The 23,003-nt window shown below is 49.5% G+C and overlaps 1 protein-coding gene across 4 annotated transcripts in view; it reads left to right on the top strand.

The window, feature by feature from the left end:
• robo4 (roundabout, axon guidance receptor, homolog 4 (Drosophila)) overlaps positions 1 to 23,003 on the top strand; it is a 193,072-nt gene that overhangs the window by 161,885 nt on the left and 8,184 nt on the right. For all 4 annotated transcript variants that reach the window (XM_072486727.1, XM_072486724.1, XM_072486725.1 and 1 more), the window contains exons 16-18: positions 4,479 to 4,596; positions 8,306 to 8,533; positions 12,354 to 12,760. In XM_072486727.1, coding sequence (XP_072342828.1) covers positions 4,479 to 4,596; positions 8,306 to 8,533; positions 12,354 to 12,760 — 753 coding nt within the window. The remainder of the gene's footprint in view (positions 1 to 4,478; positions 4,597 to 8,305; positions 8,534 to 12,353; positions 12,761 to 23,003) is intronic.

The following is a 23,003-nucleotide window of genomic DNA, read 5'->3' as shown; positions in this document are numbered from 1 at the left end:
CTGCTCGCAATCACTGACCCTCCTGTTCACTGCTCCCTTCCAATCACTGACCCTCCTGTTCACTGCTCCCCTCCAAATCGCTGACCCTCCTGTTCACTGCTCGCAATCACTGACCCTCCTGTTCACTGCTCCCCTCCCAATCACTGACCCTCCTGTTCACTGCTCCCTCCCAATCACTGACCATCCTGTTCACTGCTCCCCTCCCAATCGCTGACCCTCCTGTTCACTGCTCCCCTCCCAATCACTGACCCTCCTGTTCACTGCTCCCCTCCAAATCGCTGACCCTCCTGTTCACTGCTCCCCTCCCAATCACTGATCCTGCTGTTCACTGCTCCCCTCCCAATCGCTGACCCTCCTGTTCACTGCTCCCAATCGCTGACCTTCCTGTTCACTGCTCCCTCCCAATCACTGACCCTCCTGTTCACTGCTCCCTTCCCAATCACTGACCCTCCTGTTCACTGCTCCCCTCCCAATCACTGACCCTCCTGTTCACTGCTCCCCTCCCAATCACTGACCCTCCTGTTCACTGCTCCCCTCCCAATCACTGACCCTCCTGGTCACTGCTCTCCTTCCAATCACTGACCCCCCTGTTCACTGCTCCCCTCCCAATCACTGACCCTCCTGTTCACTGCTCCCCTCCCAATCACTGACCCCCCTGTTCACTGCTCCCAATCACTGACCCTCCAGTTCACTGCTCCCAATCACTGACCCTCCTGTTCACTGCTCCCCTCCCAATCACTGACCCCCCTGTTCACTGCTCCCAATCACTGACTCTCCTGTTCACTGCTCCCCTCCCAATCGCTGACCCTCCTGTTCACTGCTCCCAATTGCTGACCCTCCTGTTCACTGCTCCCCTCCCAATCGCTGACCCTCCTGTTCACTGCTCCCAATCGCTGACCCTCCTGTTCACTGCTCCCAATCGCTGACCCTCCTGTTCACTGCTCCCCTCCAAATCGCTGACCTTCCTGTTCACTGCTCCCTCCCAATCGCTGACCTTCCTGTTCACTGTTCCCCTCCAAATCGCTGACCTTCCTGTTCACTGCTCCCCTCCCAATCACTGACCCTCCTGTTCACTGCTCCCCTCCCAATCACTGACTCTCCTGTTCACTGCTCCCCTCCCAATCACTGACCCTCCTGTTCACTGCTCCCCTCCCAATCGCTGACCCTCCTGTTCACTGCTCCCAATCACTGACCCTCCTGTTCACTGCTCCCCTCCCAATCACTGACCCTCCTGTTCACTGCTCCCCTCCCAATCGCTGACTCTCCTGTTCACTGCTCCCCTCCCAATCACTGACTCTCCTGTTCACTGCTCCCCTCCCAATCACTGACTCTCCTGTTCACTGCTCCCCTCCCAATCGCTGACCCTCCTGTTCACTGCTCCCAATCGCTGACCCTCCTGTTCACTGCTCCCCTCCCAATCACTGACCCTCCTGTTCCCTGCTCCCCTCCCAATCACTGACCCTCCTGTTCACTGCTCCCTCCCAATCACTGACTCTCCTGTTCACTGCTCCCCTCCCAATCACTGACCCTCCTGTTCCCTGCTCCCCTCCCAATCACTGACCCTCCTGTTCACTGCTCCCTCCCAATCACTGACCCTCCTGTTCACTGCTCCCCTCCCAATCACTGACTCTCCTGTTCACTGCTCTCCTCCCAATCGCTGACCCTCCTGTTCACTGCTCCCAATTGCTGACTCTCCTGTTCACTGCTCCCCTCCCAATCACTGACTCTCCTGTTCACTGCTCCCAATCACTGACCCTCCTGTTCACTGCTCCCTCCCAATCGCTGACTCTCCTGTTCACTGCTCCCCTCCAAATCACTGACCCTCCTGTTCACTGCTCCCCTCCCAATCGCTGACCCTCCTGTTCACTGCTCCCCTCCCAATCGCTGACCCTCCTGTTCACTGCTCCCCTCCCAATCACTGACCCTCCTGTTCACTGCTCCCCTCCCAATCACTGACCCTCCTGTTCCCTGCTCCCCTCCCAATCACTGACCCTCCTGTTCACTGCTCCCTCCCAATCACTGACTCTCCTGTTCACTGCTCCCCTCCCAATCACTGACCCTCCTGTTCCCTGCTCCCCTCCCAATCACTGACCCTCCAGTTCACTGCTCCCTCCCAATCACTGACCCTCCTGTTCACTGCTCCCCTCCCAATCACTGACCCTCCTGTTCACTGCTCCCCTCCCAATCGCTGACCCTCCTGTTCACTGCTCCCCTCCCAATCACTGACTCTCCTGTTCACTGCTCTCCTCCCAATCGCTGACCCTCCTGTTCACTGCTCCCAATTGCTGACTCTCCTGTTCACTGCTCCCCTCCCAATCACTGACTCTCCTGTTCACTGCTCCCAATCACTGACCCTCCTATTCACTGCTCCCTCCCAATCGCTGACTCTCCTGTTCACTGCTCTCCTCCAAATCACTGACCCTCCTGTTCACTGCTCCCCTCCCAATCGCTGACCCTCCTGTTCACTGCTCCCCTCCCAATCGCTGACCCTCCTGTTCACTGCTCCCCTCCCAAACACTGACCCTCCTGTTCACTGCTCCCTCCCAATCACTGACCCTCCTGTTCACTGCTCCCTCCCAATCACTGACCCTCCTGTTCACTGCTCCCTCCCAATCACTGACCCTCCTGTTCACTGCTCCCCTCCCAATCACTGACCCTCCTGTTCACTGCTCCCCTCCCAATCACTGACCCTCCTATTCACTGCTCCCCTCCCAATCACTGACCCTCCTATTCACTGCTTCCCTCCCAATCACTGACCCTCCTGTTCACTGCTCCCCTCCCATTCACTGACCCTCCTGTTCACTGCTCCCCTCCCAATCACTGACCCTCCTGTTCACTGCTCCCAATCACTGACCCCCCGTTCACTGCTCCCCTCCTAATCGCTGACCCTCCTGTTCCCTGCTCCCCTCCCAATCATTGACAAACCTGTTTGCCATCTCTCCCTTCCAATTTCCAACCCACCCGCCTACTGCCTTCTTCCCACTCGCTGCCTCCCTCTCCAACACTTCCACTCAGCACTTCCCCAATCCCTCCGCAGTCCCCTGATCCCTTTCAGTGCTCCTCGGGGCATGGCGAAGAATCAGAGAATCATGGGAGATGTGGTAAGCTGGAGATGGGAAACAGCAAACAGGAACTAAGTCAAAGAGTTGGTGTTATAAGTTATTAAGCGTTAGTACGAGTGTGTAAGAGAATTCTTTGAGCTGATTAGGTTAAAGACAGCCAATGGGATTTTAATGTGGAATTACAGGTTAAGATCATATCATAGTCCATGTTTTCTTGTGGACAAGTGTTTTATGTTCAGAGTTCTGGGCGAGACTCTCCATTAGTCGACGCCAAAATCAGGAAAGGTGATTGGATGGAGAATCGGTTCCGGCTCCAAAATCGGGTCAGTCGCCGATTTGACACCAAATCGCAATGCTCCAGCACCTCGACAGCAGCATCAATGTGTTCTGGAACGCATGTACAGTAGAGACCGTTTGCATATCATTAGCAGGCCTGACCTGGTATTCTCTGGGTCCTCCGCGATTCTCTGCCTCCGATGGGCTGAGTTCCTGATGGCACGGTTCGCTTGAGCTTTTAAAAATCGTGCAGCTGGCGAGGCGGCTGCTGAGGGAGAGACAGGGCGTACGAAAAGTGTCCAACATCGCCATTGTTTGCTGACCGTTGTGCTGCTGGCCGGGGTGCTTCTGCCAGGGCCCAGGGAGAGTAGCAGGGGGTGGCCTGGAGGAAGGCTATGGGGTCGAAGAATACCATTGTCGCAGCCGGAAAGGCAGCCATGTCAATCACGGACCTGGCAAATCCCGCACCGTTTTTCATTGGAGTCGAGTGTGTTCCATGTGGCACCGGTGCTAGCCCCTGTATAGTAGCAGAATCGGTCCAGTCGTGCTACCAGTTTTCTGTCGTGATAATCCACAAATTCTGCGTTGGCGTCAACACTTAGTCTCAGAAACGGAGAATATCTTTTAGAAACACATTAAGGGTGCTGAACAAGGGATAACTATATTATGAAACAAAATATGACACAGAGTCACATAAGGAAATATTAGGTCAGATCAAAAGCTAGTCAAAGAGTTAGGATTTAAGGAGTGTTTTCAAGGAGCAAAGTGAGGTAGGTTTGGGGAGTAGGGTATGAAGGGAATTCCGCATGCGAGGAAAGTTAGCGAATTTGTCAATGGAAAAGTCAATTTCCTTTTGCAATGAACATTACTCCTTGACGTTATAGTGTATTTACACTGTGTGATTTTCACCTCACCTATGTGCAATTTGAAAAATGAAACTACTCTTTGATACTTAGCCTGGCATCGATATTATATTGTTGTGCTGACACCTTCGCAGATAGCAACATCGCTGAGGAAATGACGGACTGTTAATTGGTTCTCTACATTGGAGGATCAAGTTGGTGGTACACCTGGATTGGTATCACAATGCCAATTGTCTACTCCTGTCCTGTCTTTCTAACCTCTCTGTCTCATTGGCAGGTGACGGCAGGAAGATGATGAAGACTTTCTGTTCTCCAAAGATCCAGCATCACGCTTTTGGGCTCAGACTGGTGGATGCTCTCCCACCTCCTCCGCCCCTCCCTGTTGAGGAACCTAGGCAAGTCTGGGACACAGAGGAAGGTTAAGGACTGTTCTATGTTACTGAGAAAAATGGGGGATGATATTCATTCATGGGAAGTGGAGCCAGCATTTTCTGCCCATCCCTTATTGCCCATGAACTGAGTGGCTTGCTTCGGCCATTTAAGGGTCACAGGTAGGCCAGACCAGGTAAGAATTGCAGATTTCCCCCAATTGACAATGGTTTCATAGTCATCATTAGACTTTTACCATCTGCTGTGGTGGGATTCGAACCCAGGTCCACAGAGCATTACCCTAGGTCCACTAGTCTAGCGACAATACTACTATGCCACGAATATGTATCTAATTGTTCAGCACCATTTATTTAAATGCTAACTGAAGGTTAAAGTCACCCATTTGTGTTAAAGTCACCCATGATTATTACCGTCCCTTTATCACAAGCTCCCAATATTTCGTCTTGTTTACTTTGTCCTACATAGTGGTTACTTTAGGGGCCTGTAGACCACTCGCACTAGTGACTTCTTTCCCCCACTATTCCTCATCCCCACTCAAACCAATTCCACATCCTGATCTCCTGAACCAAGATCAATCCTAACTGTTGCACCTGTGCCTTGATTAACAGTGCTACCCCTCCACCTTTACCTAACTTCATATTCTTCTTGAATGTCAGTATACCCTTCAGTATTCAGGACCCAATGCTTGTCATCCTGCAGCCATGTCTCCGTAATGGCTATCAGATCTGATCATATTTATTTACTTCATTATGTGCTATCAATTTATTTACTTTGTTATGAATGCTACGCGCATTCAGAAATAGAGGGCGGGATTCTCTCACCCCCGGAACCTGGCCGGAGAATCGCCGGGACCGGCGCGAATCGCGCCACACCGCCCTGACGGCGGTCCGCCGATTGTCCGGAGCGCGGAGAATCGGCGCCGGCACAGTCGGCACGTCGCCGGTCGGGGGCCGCTCTACGGGGCCCCCCCGGCGGTTCTCAGCCCGGGATCGCCCACGCTGAAAAAACCGAGTCCCGCCGGAGCCATCGACATCTGCTCTTACCCGACAGGACCTCAGCGTGGATGCATCTGGGGACAGCCTGATGGGGGGGGAGGGGGTTCCGACCCCCCGGGGGGGCCTCCGCTGTGGCCTGGCCCATGATCGCGGCCTACCGATCGGCGGGCCGGCCTCTCGGGATGGGAGCCTCTTTCGTTCCGCGCCGACCCCTGTAGCCCTACGCCATGTTGCGTCGGGGCCAGCACGGAGAAGGGAGCCACCGCGCATGCGCAGCAAATGCGCCGGTGCCACTGCGCATGTGCGCGTTGGCGCCGGTGCCATGCGCATACGCGGACCACGTGAAGCCCATCTGACGCCAGGATCGGCAGCTGGAGCGGCATGGGTCACTCCATGGCCCCCTGTAGGGGTCAGAATTTCTGCTCCTGAGGCCATGTTGACACCATCGAGAAACGCGATGGCGTTTACGACGGCGTCAACACTTCGCCTCAGGATCACAGAATCCCACCCAGAAGCTTTTGTTTTGTCGTTTTGTTATCTTTGTATTGTCTAGTCTTGATTCTCTGTGCATTTTTAGATTTTGTTTCTCTCTGTCCCCTCTACCATTCTCCGACCCTCATTTCCCATTGTCCTTCTGAAGGGCACTCGGGATGGGCAATAAATGCTGGCCTAACCAGCAACGCCCACATCCTGTAAATGAATAAAAATATATATATATATATATATATTTTCCTCTCTTATCTTGTCTCTGCTCTTTGATATAGAATTTAGAAGAATGAGGGGGAATTTTATAGAAACATATAAAATTATGAAGGGAATAGATAGGATAAAAACAGGTAGGTTGTTTCCACTGGTGGGTGAAAATGGAACAAGGGGGCATAGCCTCAAAATAAGGGGGACCAGATTTAGGACTGAGTTGAGGGGGAACTTCTTCGCCCAAAGGGTCATGAATCTGTGGAATTCCCTGCCAAGTGAAGCAGTTGAGGCTACCTCGTTAAATGTTTTTAAGGCAAAGATGGATAGATTTTTGAACAGTAAAGAAATAAAAGGTTACGGTGAGCGGGCGGGTAAGTGGAGCTGAGTCCACAAAAGATCAGCCATGACGTTATTGAATGGCGAAGAAGGCTCAAGGGGCCAAGGTGGCCTACTCCTGCTCCCAAGTTCTTATGTTATGTTTTTATACCACATCTTTCCACATTTGATTCCTTATCCCACTATTTAGTTTAAAACCCTCTCTACTCCCCTTGTTATGTGGTACATAAGAACATTGGTCCCAGCATAGTTCCGGTGTTGACCTTCCCAATGGGACGACTCCCACTTTCCCCATTATTTGTGCCAATGCCCACAAATCAGGGTCCATTTCTACCACACCAATCTTTGAGCCACATATTCATCTCTCTAATTTTATGTACCCTATGCCACATTGCGCGGAGTTTGGGTAATAATCCAAGGATCAAGGCTTTTGAGGTTCTGCTTTTAAATTTAGTGCCTAACTCCTCATACTCTCTACGCAGAATCTCTTTCATAGTTCTGCCTATGTCCTTGGTACCTATATCATAGAATCCATAGCATCATAAAATCCCTACAGTGCAGAAGGAGGCCATTCGGCCCATCAAGACTGCATCAACGCTCTATATGGACCATGACAATTGGATCCTCTCCTGGGCAGGCATCACAGCTGTCTGGACTCATGCTCTTTGCTGCAGAGAAATGTAAATCACTCTCACCACACCGTCCCCTGTGACCACTAAGTTATGTTTTGCTCCCCCCTCCCCCCGCAACTTGAGTGGCTTCCTCCACCACAGTACCATGGGTCAGATTTTTCATCCACTTTGCAGCCCCACTCTTGTCCAAACAAGCTGAGAAAACCTCATACCTATTGGATAATTGCAGAGGCTCACACTCCGGCACTCCTGCCCTTTTGGCTCCCCTTACTTGCCTCACTCGCAGTCACACTCTCCTGTCCCTGACCACTGACCAAATCAGGAGACCCTATCCTAAATGGTGTGACTGCTACCTGGCGTAAAGCATCCAGATAACGTTCCCCCTCCCTGATATCTCGCAGAGTCTGCAGCTCAGCCTCCAACGCAATGACTCTGAACCAAAGTTCCTCAAGCTACAAACACTTCTTGCAGATGTGTTTGCACTGGATCACAAAGTTATCCAGGAGCTCCCACATGCTGCAGCCTTGAGACATCACCTGTCCTGCCATCCTTAATATGCTTTAAATTATTATTTAATGATATTTACTTATTTATGTTGCCTTTTAAATAAATGTTGTTAACTTTACCACCAATATGTATACTTTTTTAAACCTTTATGATAGACTAGAACTTACCCACTTACCAGATAGTCACCAAACAGCTAGCTCCTTCCCCTGTAGTAGCGTAGGAACCAATTCCTACAGGGTGAGAAAAATAGAAAAGGGAAATGAACACCTCCATCCCCCCAGTACCAAATTCCCAAGTCTGCACTCAGTTTCCTCAACGGCACTCAGTTTATCAAACAAATTTGACACCAAGCTATACAAGGAAATATTAGGACAGTTGGTCAAATAATCTTGGTTTTAAGTAGATGCTTGAAGGAGAGCGAGAGGTAGAGTCGGTGCGGTTCAGGGAGCTCTTCTGCTGTTCCTGTCTTCCTATGAGGACAATAGGCAGCCATTTTCTTCAGGAAAGATGGAAGCAAAAGGCTCACTTGTGCTTATGTTTCTTTTCAGGACAAGTAAATCTAATAAGTTTTCAGAATCGAGCACCATCACACCAGGAACAACGAGGGTGGAAAGCTGCTCTCCTCTGGAAGATGATGAAATGTCTTATCAGGCCACCTGCTACAGCCGCCTGTCCACTGCCACCCTCTCACTGTCAGCAAATGATGACCCTGAAAATGGCCACATGCCAGAGCAAGTCGCTCAGTACCTGGAGCTGACAGACGAGGGTAACCTAAGGTTTGAGGAGGATCTTCTTAAATTCTCTGTTCCTTTCCGCTGGAGAATCTCTAACAAAGAGAAGTCTGGATGGGGTGGGGTGAGGGTGGGGGACTTAATTGAAGTCTTGAAAATAATGAAATGTTTTGCTAGGTAGATATAGAGAAGATCGGGTTGTTGGGTTAAGTAAAACATCAGGATCATGAATATAAGACAGCCCTGAATACATGCTGCCAAGAATTCAGAAGTCCAAAGGGTGCAATAATTGAGGTGAATATCATTGATGCATTTAAGGGGAAGTTAGATTAACACATGGAGGAGAAATGGAAGAATGAGGTAATTTAGGGTCAGAGGAGGCATAATGGACCAGAAATACCAGCAGCAATGAGTCGGACCGAATGCCTTACTTCGATCCTGTGCACGAACATAAGAAACAGGAGGAAGAGTAGATCATTTGACCCCTTGAACCTTCTGTGCCATTCAATACTATCCTGACTGACCTTTGTGTCAACTCCCCTTTGCGATGTATCCCATATAATGTCACTAACAACATGACGATTACTTCCCTTCACTTGGGCTACTGAAATTAGCTGGCTACCTCCGTATTTACAGTGAAATCTGAGAATTCAAATTTCTTTCTTACAACAAAAAATATTGATATACCACCTTTCACAATCTCAATCCAAGTCATCCCAAAGCAATTTACAGCCCCCGCGTACTTTTAGTCTGATCTTCACTGTGGAAATACAACCATTAGTTTGTGCACCAAAATCTTCCACAAACAGCAAGGTTTCTCATGGACAAAAAAAATAAATTTTCCTCCCAAACCATTGAACAACATCGAGTTTGAGTTTCTGTGCTGGGACAATGCCAGGCATATGGAAGAATTCCGCCAAAAGAGTGTAAGACGATCCAGTATCTCTTCTTCCAGTGGATCATTTGCACTCTTTCCCGAAAGTGCTACTTAAGGTCTAGAATTCAATCTAGTGGGTGCTCACCATCATTGTTGGTGAATCCTGCTTCCACCTCTTCTGACCTCCTCCAAAGAGAAGTAAAGGGTCTGCAATGTCCTGTAGTCCAATAGGATGGAGTTTCTTCAATAAAGACTGCATCACTGCTTAATGAGTCATCTCCAAGGTCTGCGCAGCTGTGGAGTAGAGAGGATTCAAAGCTACACAGGAGTGTCTCTTTAATAAAGAACACTGCAAATTTGGACGGACATGCAGTGCATCTCTCTCTCATTATACAGAACGATAGCCTGCACCTGCCCTTGCGCTCCAATTGTGTTACCTCCCGTACCTTGAACTGCAAAGAGAAAGGTTACAAAGTTATATTAATCAGCCATGAAACATTGTCAGATAGCACTGAGACACTTGCCTCTGTGACTAGTTTGAATACAGTCAGGTGCCCTTTTAGTTCAATGTCACCACTCAGTCGGTTGGCTGGGGGAAAAATGTCAGTTGGTTAAGGGATAAATATTCGCCAGGACAGTGGGTGGACTATCCTGCTCTTATTCATAGTGCTATGGGATCATCCACGTTCACCTGAGAGGTCAGTTGCGCCTAATGCCTCATCAAAAGGCAAGACCTCCAACGGTGCAGAACTCCTTCAGTACTACACTGGAATGACAGCGGCCACCGTCATTAAAGCCCTACATAGTGTCTTCACCCTGTTTGGTTTCCCCACGTACGTTCACAGTGACCGGGGCTCGCCATTCATGAGCGACAAACTGCATCAGTACCTGCTCAGTAAGGGCATCGCCTTGAGCAGGACTACCAGTTATAACCCCAGCGGAAATGGGCAGGTGGAGAGGGAGAACACGACGGTCTGGAAAACCGTCCTCCTGGCCCTATGGTCTAGGAATCTCCCAGTCCCCCACTGGCAGGAGGTCCTCCCTGACGCACTCCACTCTATTAGGTCCCTACTTTGCACGGCCACAAACGAGACCCCTCATGACCGCCTATTTGCTTTCCCCCGGAAATCCACCTCCGGGGCCTCGCTTCCATCCTGGCTGAAGACACCAGGGCCCGTCTTGCTCCGCAAACAGTTCACGAGCCATAAGTCCGACCCCCTGGTCAAGAGGGTCCAGCTCCTACACTCCAACCCCCAGTACGCATACATCGAACACCCCGACGGCCGACAGGATACGGTCTCCCTCCGGGACCTGGCACCGCCACCCCATCTTACTCCGCCAAACCTACGCTGACCAGCGCGCCCGCCCCTACATAGCACCCGCACCCCCTCCTGCCCGCCATCCCCCCTTCACCGACCCACAGGACTGAAGCCCCAGAAGACATGCTCCCAGAGTCCACGTCTGTGCCCGCACCGGCGACTTCACTACCAATGCCAGCACGGCTGAGTTCGACGCCTGGGCCAGCTACGATACCAGAGCTTCGGCGATCACAACGCACAATCCATGCACTGGACAGGCTGAACTTATGAACCCTTCACCCCCGCCGGCCTTCATTTTTTTAACAGCGGGTGAATGTGGTGAATGTATTGCTGTAACAGTTCACCATGTGCATATCTGTATTATGCTGTTGCCCATGTGGGCTCCACCTGTGGTCCATTGTAAGGTATTACCTATGATATAGCATGTTGGGGCCTGTGTGGGCTCTGCCGCTGGCTCCACCCCTTGAGTGGAGGTATAAAGAGCAGTCGCCCTGTAGGCGACTCCCACTAACAGATCAGTCGCAAGCAGGCACTGTTCTAGTTGATTAAAGCCACAGTTTACTTCTACTCCTGGTTTTGTGTGAATTGATGGTCGCATCAATGAATATCCCATCTGAAAGACAGCACCTCTGACAATGTAGCACTCCTTTCCCAAGAATGAAGATCAGTTTCTCCGGGTCCAGTTTTCAATGGAAATTGGAATTGGTCATTGGCCAGGGGTCGAACTTCCGTTCCAGTTGGTTAGTTTAAACTGGTACTAAAGGACGGACAGCCTTGGAGTGGGAATTCAACTTGGAGACTGAGAGGCTAAAGTGCTACCCACTCAGTCACAACTGGCACTGTACATAAAACGAGGTTGGCTAATGCACTGATTGGTGTCACATTGAGCCATTCAGACCAGGACTTTGGCAGGTTTGATTTTTGGATGGTGTTCAGGCAGCTGAGTCCACTTATTGAGGGAGTGCTGTACTACCAGAGGTGCATTCTTTCAAATGATATATTAAACCGATGCCGTCTGCACCCTCAGGCAGTGCAAAGTGTCTCAGGTCACTCGCTTGAACAAGGGCCTAGAGTTCGTCCTGATGTCCTGGCCAATATTTATCCCTCCACCAATATCACTAAAAGAAGTGTGTTCATCAGCTCTCTACTATTTGTGGGGCCTTGCTGTGTACAAATTGTCACCTGTGTTTCCGATAGTGCAATTGTGTTGACACTTCAAGAGTACTTCATTGGCTTTAAAACACTAACTGAAGTTATGAAAAGTGCTTTTTAAATGTAATTTGTTTTCTTTCAGATTGGATTGTGATGTTGATAACATGATCTGATTGAACAGAAGAATGGGCTTGAGGGGCTGAATGGCCTACTTCTGTTCCTATGTAACAGTCTGGTCCACGGAGGGGAATAGCCAGCCAGTTCTTTGCTCCCTTCAACTGGATCGGTCCTAAATCTGGAATTCCCTCCCTAAACCTCTTCATCGCCCTCTCTTCCTTCTTGTTAAAATTACCTCATTGGCTAAGCTTTTGGTCACCTGGTTGAGTGTAAAATTCTGATAATAACTTTGCTGTGAAACACCTTAAGAGTATTTTAGTGTGTTAAACTCACTATTATTGCAAATTGTTGTTTGCATTTAAAGCTCATACTGATGGGAATTTACTATTTTTCTTTACAGGCACTTCATAGACAGCTCGGCCTCGTTTCAAAGGCCTTTCTCACCTCCCCATACGTACGGGTACATCTGCGGGCCTTCTGACCTGGAAACGGACACTGCGGACTATGACGATGAGGACGATGACCTGGACGTGGAGGTGGCCCGTATGAACTCTCACAGGTTCTTCCACAGACTCTGCCACACTCCTACCTCCAGCCTCAGCGAGTGCGAGAGCTCCCTCGCTGGATCGTTGGCCAATGGCTGGGGCTCGGTCTCCGAGGACAATTTCACCAGTGCCCGCTGCAGCATGGTCAGCTCCTCTGATGGCTCCTTCCTCATGGATGCCAACTTTGCCCAGGCCCTCGCTGTAGCAGTTGACAGTTTCTGTTTCAGTCTGAAACACACAGAGATGGAGACTGCTTACTCAGGTAAATCTCAACATGATGACAGAACAGTGGAATAAGAATTCCAGTTTCACCTTAGACTCATGGCTCAGCCAGTAGTGGAGGCAAATGGACTAGGGACGAGGGCAGATGGATGGGGGTCAGCCGTGGCGATGTGCATATCTGTTTTGCCCCTCACTCAGAAGGTTGTTGGTTCATGCCTCATTACAGAGTTTAGGATCATACAATACAGAAGGAGGAAATTCAGCTCCTGTGAGTCTGTGCTGGTCCTTTGAAAGAGGTGATAATTAGTCACAATCCCTGTTCTTTCCCTAAAACCGTGCAGATTCATCCTTTTTTTACCATATAATCTAATTCATTTCCCAGAAGTTACCATTCAATCTGCTTTCACCACCCTTACAGTCCATGAATTCCAGATGAAAACAACTCGGGCACGATTCTCCAAAATGGAGATTAAGTGTTCGTGCTGTCGTGAACGCCGTCGCGTTTCACGACGGCGCGAAACGGGCGCGGGGACGACCGATTCTGGCCCCCATGGGGGCCAGCACGGCGTTGGAGCGGTTCACACTGCTCCAGCCTCCCTTCCCAGCGCCAAATGGGTGCCGCGCCAACCCGCACATGCGCAGTTGGGCCGCGCCAACCCGCTCATGCGCGGGGGACTTCTTCAACGCTCCGGCCCTGACGCAACATGGCGCGGGGGTTCTGGGGCCGGAAGCTGAACAAAGGCCCGGGGGGGGGGGGGGGGGGGGGAGAGACCGGCCCGCCGATCGGTGAGCCGCGATTGCGGGCCAGGCCCCATCGGAGGGCCCCCCCCCGGGTGAAGGAGCACTTTTCCCCGCAGGCCGCCCCCCCCAACCCTTCGCGTGCCGGCAGTGACCAGGGGTGAACCGCACCGGCGCGACTCTGCCGTTTCCGCGCAGCTGCTCGGCCCATCCAGGCCGGAGAATCGGCGGCCTGGCCGCGGACAGCGGCCCGCGACTGGCGCCGCGCCACACGCACCGGCGCAGATTCTCCGCACCTCGGAGAATCGGGCCCCAGGCGTGGCGCGGTTGCGGCGATTCTCTGGCCCGGCGCGGGGCTGGGAGAATCGCCCCCCCTGGTGTTCAACAAAGTACAATTTTCATCTCCCTTCCAGCTCTTTTGTCGATTATCTTAACTCTGTGTCCTCTGGTCGGTGACCCTCCTGCCAGTGGAATCAGCGGTGACCCTGGAAAAGAAAACCAGTGCTCCCCATTTGCTACCACTTTCTGCTTTAATGGAATTCACCTAAATGGGACTCATTCTTTCCTGCCCTTCAGCCAGTTGCTTCATCATAGAATTACAGAATTGTTACAGTACAGGAGGAGGCCATTCGATCCATCGTGTTTGCATTGGCTCTCCACATGAGCATTATATTTAGTGCTATATTCCTGCCTTTTTCCTGTACCCTTGCAAATTGTTTCTATTTAAGTAATTATCTAATGCCCTCTTGAATGTCTCAATTGAACCTGCCTCCACCACACTACCAGGCCGTGCATTCCAGACCCAAACCTCTCACTGTGTGAAAACATTTTCCCTCACATCGCATTTGATTCTTTCGAAAATCACTTTAAATCTCTGCTCTCTCGTTCTTGATCCTATTACGGACGGGATTCTTTTTTCCCTATCTGCTCAGTCCAACCCCCTCATGATATTGAACACCTCTATAAAACCTCCTCTTAGCCTTCTTCTCTCCAAGAAGAACGGTCCCAACCTCCCCAATCTATCCTCATAAATGAAGTTTTTCATCCCTGCAACCATTCTTGTAAATCAATCCCCATGTTTTGCCATGAATCTCTGAGCTTTGAGATTCATTGACAGTCTTTCCTGTGGAACTTTGCAGAAAGTCTTTTGGAAGTTGAACTGCGTTGTATCATGGAGTTAGCCACAGTCCACTTGGATGTCACTTCCCCAAAGAGGCATGGATGGATGTGCAACATTATTGAGTAAATTCCTGATGCAGATTTGAAAAGCACATGAAGAGGCCATTTAGCGAGTTGTGAGTGTGCCAGCTCTTTGAAAGACATATCCAATTAGTCCCACTCCCACTGTTCTTTGCTCAAAGCCCTGCAAATGTTTTCCTTTTCAAGGACCTATTCGATTCCCTTTTGAAGAGTAAACGTGTATCAAAGAAGAGTTGCAGCCCCAATGCTGAGCTTTCTTCTGGTTTGATCTTTGTTTGCTGCAGTGCCCGAACGTTCCTGCTCCCCTTCGCGATCGGAGGCCTGCAATTCTTGATTGGCAAAGCAACTTCCAGGAAACAAGGAACAATCCCAAATACAGGAGATGGCACTGTAGGATTTCCCTTAATAAGAGCCCTTTCTAAGAGTCCTTCAGGCATTTTGTTTCATGGGAGCATTGGCAAAGCCAGCATTTGTTGCCTGTTTCTAATCACCCTCGAACTGAACATTTCAGAGGGCAGTTATCAACCAGATTGCTGAGGCTCTGAAGTCTCATGCAGGCCACACTGGGTAACTGCGGCAGATTTCCTTCCCCACTGGACATTAGTGAACCGGATGGGTCCTTACGACAATCAGTGACTAGTCACCACCACTGGATCACAAGACCAGGGATGTTAACATTTATGTCACAGTTTCCCCTAAATTAATTGTTCCAGGTAGCCCAGAGCACCTAGCTCAGTGACCATCTCATTGCACCACCTTGCCTGTTGCCTGGCTACCCGCCGTAACCAGGAACCACCTCCCACCTGCCCTCAGTGCTGATTAGGGAAGAATTGTCCATCCGCACAGCACTGGTTAGATATTGGGCGGGATTCTCCAGCTGCGTTCACCCGACAACCAGAGAATCCCGCCTGAGGTCAATGGAGTTCTCCATTTTGAGCAACCCGCCCGTGGCGTTCTTGCGGCGGGCGGGGTGGGAGGATCCAGCCCATAGAGCAAAGATTGCTCGACACTGTTCATATCACTCAGGGCACGTTTCATAGAGTTTCATAGAATTTACAGTGCAGAAGGAGGCCATTCGGCCCGTCGAGTCTGCACCGGCTGTTGGAAAGAGCACCCTACCCAAGGTCAACACTTCCACCCTATCCCCATAACCCAGCAACCCCACCCAACACTAAGGGCAATTTTGGACACGAAGGGTAATTTATCATGGCCAATCCACCTAACCTGCACATCTTTGGACTGTGGGAGGAAACCGGAGCACCCGGAGGAAACCCACGCACACACGAGGAGGATGTGCAGACTCCGCACATACAGTGACCCAAGCCGGAATCGAACCTGGGACCCTGGAGCTGTGAAGCAATTGTGCTATCCACAATCTACCGTACGGAAGAACGGGTCAGGTCCTGAGTCCTCCGCGTTGTACCAATCAAACACTCCCTGGGCAGGTTCGGTGAGGAATAAAGCTGCCCTACCCTGTCCCATCAGGCAGGTCAGATGTAGCACACAGGCGAGAAGTGTGGGCTTTTTGTTCAACGCGATTTATACCGACACTGTGCACTTGTAAAAAAAACCTGCAGACAGGGGCCACTGGTCTGCGGTTAGTCCTGGATGATAAAGTAGGTGGAAATAATCATAATAAATCTTGTGCGATCAGCGCTATTTTTGGTAGAGGTTTCCTTTGCATTAACCACATGGTCTGACAAAAAATCTATTCCCAATCGAGTTGGAAGTACAATGCCGTGATGCTCTGTTGGTGCTGTTATTCTTACTTTCCCACCTCTGCTAGCAATGGCTCTGAATAATCCAAGCATTTTGATGTTGCTATAAATAGCCCCACTGTGATTTGAACCAGTACACAAACAATCACAAGCGTGTTTTAGTACCCTACTTTGAGGCAATTTAATAAACCGGTGTCTTGCGAGGCAGTAAACATCAAATCCTCATGAATGAATCAGTGTCTAGGAAAAGGAGACCAGGTCTGGATGTACTACTTTGCCGTAAATCCGTCTCTCTGACACAGAAACTCTTTTGTTTCTGGACTGTGCCATAAATTATTTTGAGCAGGACAGATGAACAAAACTTGCATTTATATAACACCATTCACTATATCCAAAACGCTTCAACAGCCAATTAAATCCCTTTAAAGTGCAGTCATTGTAGGAAATATGGCGGTAAATGGAGCACAGCGAGCCCCTACAAACAGCAACAAGCAAGTGACCAGATCATCTGTTTTCGCCATGTTGGTTGAAGGGTAAATGTTGACCAGGCTGGTTGGAAAATGTTCCTGTTCTTCACTGAATAATGTGATGAGTTTTCTTTTAACATCTACATGAGAGGGCCTGAGTTTAGTGTCTCACCAGCCTCCAACTCTGCAGCAGTCCCTGCACCGTGAGTGTCAGTCTCGACAATGTGTACAAGTCTCTGGGGGCGACTCAGTGATGCAAGTATTATCCCATTGAGCCAATGTGAACCAGCCATCCATAATCCTGGTAATCTCATTTGCAGAAGCTGTGCAGTGTTGTATGTTTTGCCTGTGTGTCTCAGTCCTGTCGAGCTCATATAATTGGGACCAAGATCCTTCTGCGGAGAAAACAGGCTCAGATGCGGGCACACCCACCTCTGGATTAGACAATTATCTCTGAGATAAAGACGGATCACTCATGTGGCCCACTCACTCGCCTAGATTGTCCATCACTGCTCCAGTGCAATACCATTGAAGGGTTGGAAATGAAGTCGCCATTCTTCAGGTGAGCTGCCTGGTCTACCTGTACAGCTGGATGTTCTGGAAGAGTTGACATGGTAGAAGTTGAGGTCACCTTAAGTCATGCCTGCCAAAAATCATAACATCCCTACAGTGCAGAAGGAGGCACCGACCCTCTGAAAGAGCACCCAACCTAGGCCCGATCCCCCGTCCCATCCCCGTGACTCCACCTAACCTCCACATCTTTGAATACTAAGGGGCAATTTAGCATGGCCAATCCACCTACCCTGCACATCTTTGGGCTGTGGGAGGAAGCCAGAGCACCTGGAGGAAGCCCACGCAGACACTGAGAGAACGTGCAGACTCCATATTGTCACCAAGGCCAGAATTGAACCCGGGTCCCTGGCGCTGTGAGGCAGCAGTGCTAACCACTGCGCCACCGTGCTCCACCTTGCTTCCAACTCCATTTTGCTCTCAGGGTGCTAGCTGTGTCAAAAGCCTGGAACTCTTCATTCATAGCACTCTCGCCTCTGAGCCAGAAGGATGTGGGTTCAAGTCTTACTCCAGAATTTGAGCATAACGATCTAAACTGACACTTTAGTGGAATGCTGAGGGAGTATTGCATTGCCAGACAGGTGTATTTCATTGTCAGACAGGGCCTCTATCAGTTGAGGCCTTCAACTGACGCCCTGCCTGCCCTCTCAGCTGGATCAAATGACATTATTTTTTTTAAAAGAGCAGATGAGTTATCCCTGGTGTCTTGGCCAACATTTATTCCTCAATCAACATTGTTGTGTTATGCTTCTTCACATAGCATAAGCTGCTTCCTTGATGTATACTCTGACAAAGGAAGGTTCAGACTTGGAGATAGGTTTAACACATTTATTGAACAGTTAACAATTCTCCTACTTGAGGACTTCCGGTGACGGCGGGCGGGAGGCGGCCGCACAATGGAGAGCTCCCGCTCAGGAACGGCATTTTCGGGGCTTTAAGCCCGGTCCCAGTGTCCACGGAGGCAGCAGAAGCAGGGAGCAGACACGGAGGAGGCACAGTGAAGACACAGGAGGGAAAAAACCCCAAAGAAAAATGTCGAGGGTGAGTAAAAAAACGGCCGAAAAAAAACCAGCTGGAGGTCCGTCGGGGAGTGGAAAGGTCACCGCGGGGTCACCAGGAAAAATGGAGGCTGGAGCACCAGGGAAGGCCGCACTGCTTACGGCTGAAGAAATAACCAAGGTGATGGCTGCGGAATTTGAAAAGCAGTTGGCGCGGATTGCGAAATGCATGGAGACGGTGAGGAAGGAGATGAGGGAGGTTTTGAGTGTGCTGGTGGAGGAGGCGGTTTCCCCGGTGAGGACGGAGGTGGCGAGCGCACTGGTGGAGGTGCGAGAGCAAGGGGAGGCGCTGAAGGAAGTGGAGGAGACGTTATTGCAGCACGGTGATCAACTTGCCTCGATGGGGAAAGAGATGCGGAAGGTGATGGATACTAACAAGGATCTGCGAGGAAAAATGGAAGACCTGGAAAATAGATCCAGGCGACAGAACTTGAGGATTGTGGGGCTGCCCGAAGGAGTTGAAGGACCAAAGCCGACTGAGTATTTTGCCGCGATGCTGGCAAAACTATTGGGGGAGGGGGAGGATCCCTCCCGATATGAACTGGATCGGGCTCATCGGTCATGGAGGCCTGTACCAAAGGCGAGTGAGCCGCCAAGGTACCGTAGGTACAGGGTGAAGGAGAAGGTCCTGAGCTGGGCCAAGCAAAAGCGGGTGGTGCAGTGGGCTGGAGCTGGTATACGTGTATACCAGGACTTTACGGTGGAGCTGGCAAGGAGGCGGGCTGCCTTCAACCGGGTGAAGAGGGCACTGTACATTAGCGAGGTGCGGTGCGGGATTGTATATCCAGCGAAGCTGAGGGTGACTTACAAGCTCAGGGACTTTTATTTTGGAACGGCGGAAGCAGCGGAGGAGTTTGCGAAAGCAGAAGGACTGTGGCAGAACTGACAAATTGAGGAATGGCCATGTGCCGATGTAACCTCATGACTGTATTTTCTTCTTTTTTGTATCACTGCGCGCGGGTGTAGAGATTAAAGGAGCCAATGTGGTATATATTTGGACAAGGGAAGGGACGGGACTTTCACTCGAAATGAGAGTTCTTTGGGGTGTAGGTGGATATGCGGGGTTTGTGTGCTAAAAGGGGATCTTTGGGCTTTCCGGGGGCCGGGCAAGTGGGAAAGGGACCCGGGCGGGGGCCTCCACGCTGGCCGGTTTGTGCCGGCCAGTGAACGGGAGTGAGGTGGGGGGAGGGGCTGCGGCCATCGGAGCCTGGCAGAACAGGGTCCGAGTGGTCTAGCCGGGGTGGAAAGTTGGGGGGGAAGGAACCGAGGTTGGGGGGAGGAGTTTTACAAGAGGCAGTGGACGGGAGGAGCTGGAGACCTGGGGTGGGGGGATGGGGGGGTGGGAGCTGTGTAAGATTAAGGGTGACTACGGGTAATCCCTGATTCCTTTTTGTCATTTGTTTATGTAAACATGGGAGCAGGTTTGGGGGTTGGTGGGTAGATGGGATCGTTGTTATTATGGGGACTGACATATCTTGCTGATTATTGTTTATTGTTGATGGATGTAAATGTGGGAGAAAATGTGAAAATGGAGGAGAATTAAAAAAAAACAATTCTCCTACTTGAGTTCGACTCTCCTGCTAATCTTGCTATAGTAACTCAATCTAACTAACCAGTCTGCTCTAATCCATGCGGTGGGTGTGATGCTCTGATCTGCCCCTGTCTCTCTGAGTGTCGCCTATGGAAAGAGAAAGAGCATGTATGTCCTGTCCTTTTATATGGGTAGCCCCCTTGTGGTAGTGTCACCTCTGGGTGTGTCTTGACTGCCCATTGGTCGTGTCCATCTTATTGACCTATTGGTTGAATGTGTGTGTGTCATGATTTCTCTGGTGCTCCCTCTAGTGTTTATTTAGTCTTAGTGTATTTGCATTAACCCCTTGTGTATTTAGTGATGCATATTACCACAAACATCACAAAGAATAGGTTATATCTGGTTATTGTCACATTGCTGTTCATTAGTACAGATTACTTAGTGAAGATTGGCTGCCATGTTTTCTATGTTATATGTGTGACTATACTTCAAATGTGTTTCATTGACTATAAAGCGCTTTGAGATGCCCGATTGTTGTGAAAGGCCATCGGTGCCCACATCCCCTGAATGAATACAAAGTCTGAGGCTGAACCAAGCCATTTGCTACCCACGTGTCCTCCTCAACTTGCAGCTAAGCTTTTAACTCCACTCCATGGCGGGGAATCAAATCCTTCCACATTCTCAACATCACCTATTTCATAAAAGCAAAATACTGCTGATGCTGGAAATCAGAAATAAAAAGTGGAAATACGGGAAATATTCTGCAGGTTTGCAGCACCTGTGGTGAGAAATAAAATTAGGTGGAGGTTGACCCTTCATCAGAACGTTTTCTGTTTTTATTGCCCACTGGTAGTTCTAACGTATGATCATACAAAATAGGAGCAGAAGTAGGCCATGCGGTCCTCATGCCAGCTCTGAAATTCAATAAGATCTGTTTGCATTGAGTTCTACATTCCCATCTACCCCCAATAACCTTTGATTCCTTGATCTAACAAGAATCTATCTACCACTACCTTCAAAATATTCATTGATCCTGCCTCCACTGCCTTCTGACACAGAGAGTTCCAAAGTTGCACAACCCTTTGAGAGAAAAAACTTCTCCTCATCTCTGTCTTATAAGGACCCCCCTTCATTTTAAATTAGTGCCCCCTAGTTCTGGACTCATCCACAAGAATGAACATCCTCTCCGCATCTACCTTGTCAATACCATTCAGGATCTTACATACTTCAATCAAGTCATCCATCACTCTTCTAAACTCCAGTGAAAACAAGCCTTTCCAACCTATTCTCATAAGACAACCCGCTCAGTTCAGGCCTCTATCTAGTAAACCTGCTCTAAACCGCCTCCAACGAATTTACATTGTTATTAAATAAAGAAGGAGGTCAAAGCTGCACACAGTATTCAAGATGCAATCTCACCAGTGCCCTGCGTAACTGAGGCATAACATTCTTGCTTTTATGTTCAATTCCTCTCATAATAAATGGTAGTATTCCATTAGTCTTCATGTTTACTTGCTGTTTTGTGACACATGCCCGAGAACACATAAATCCCTCTGTACCCTGCATTCTGTAGTCACGCTCCATTTAAATAATACTCTACTTCCTGCCAAAGTCAACAAGTTCACATTTCCCCACATTATACTCCATCTGCCAAATTTTTGCCCAATCACCCAACCTATCTTTTTATATTTACAAACTCCTTATGCCTTCTTCACAACATACTTTCCTACCTATCTTTATGTCATCTGTAAATGTAGCTACCACACCTCCGCTCTCTTGATCTAAATCATTGATGTAAATTGTAAAAGGTTGAGGCACCAGCACAGACCCCGGCAGGACTCCACTTGTCACATCCTGCCAATCAGACAAAGACCCATTTTTGCATACTCTCTGTTTTCTGGCAGCCACCCAATTTTCAATCCAGGCTAATCTGTTACCTCCTACACCATGAACTTTTGTTTTTTGTAATACCCTTTGATGTGGCATCTCATCAAATGCTTTCTGGAAATCCAAGTACAGTACATCTGCAGGAGCCCCTCTTTCCACAGCGCATGTTACACCTTCAAAGAACTCTAGTAAATTGGTGAAACATGACTTCCCTTACATAAAACCATGTTGACTCTTCACAATTACCTTGAACTTGTCTAAGTGCTCAGCTATAACGTCTTTAATGATCAGTTGAAACACTTTCTCCTCATGGAGTTTCTGATGTCTGAGGTGAGAGTATGTACCTGAGACCCCTGGTGAGGCAGAAAGTGCTCTGGACTCCCTGAATGTTCAGCCTGAGGCCAGGTGATGAAAGATTATAGATCCAGCTGGGTATTGTCATGTCTTTAAAACACTGTAGCCAGGGCATGTCTGTGTATGTCTTGTCAAAATGTGAGGTGTTTGAAGTGACCTTTTTGATCAATAAAAGTGACACAATGTTTATCTATTTTGCAAAATGGGGCTATTCCCTGTCATGAGATATTTCAAAACTTTATTCCAATATAAGTGGCTCTTCTGCAGAATATTTAATTTATCACTCCAATCTCCCTCAATCTTTATTTTTAATGTCAAACAGTCCAACTTGTGTGTTCAGTGTGTTATGTTCCCCAGCCCGTATGTTCTGTGTGTGATGCTCCCCATCCCGTCTGTTCTGCATGATGCAACTCATCCTGCATGAATTGCATGCATCCTGTGTGTTCTGTGTGACGCTCCCCATCCCGTGTGTTCTGTGATGCTCCCCATCCAGCATGTTCTGCATGCGGTGTTCCCCATCCCGTGTGTTCTGCAAGTGATGTCCTCCATCCTGCATGTTCTGCGTGTGATGTCCCTGTCTTGCGTGTTTGCGTGTGATGCTCTCCATCCCTTGTGTTCTGCATGTGACGCTCTTCATCCCAAATTTCTGCATGTGATGTTCTCCATCCCACATGCTTGATGTGAGGCATTCTCCTTCTCACGTGTTTAGCATGTGACACTCTCTATCCTGCGTGTTCAATGTGTGACACTTTCCATCTCG

This window comes from Scyliorhinus torazame, chromosome 21 (assembly GCF_047496885.1).
Source record: "Scyliorhinus torazame isolate Kashiwa2021f chromosome 21, sScyTor2.1, whole genome shotgun sequence".
In the NCBI taxonomy this organism is placed as follows: Eukaryota; Metazoa; Chordata; class Chondrichthyes; order Carcharhiniformes; family Scyliorhinidae; genus Scyliorhinus; species Scyliorhinus torazame.
This window is presented reverse-complemented; position numbering and strand designations above follow the sequence as displayed.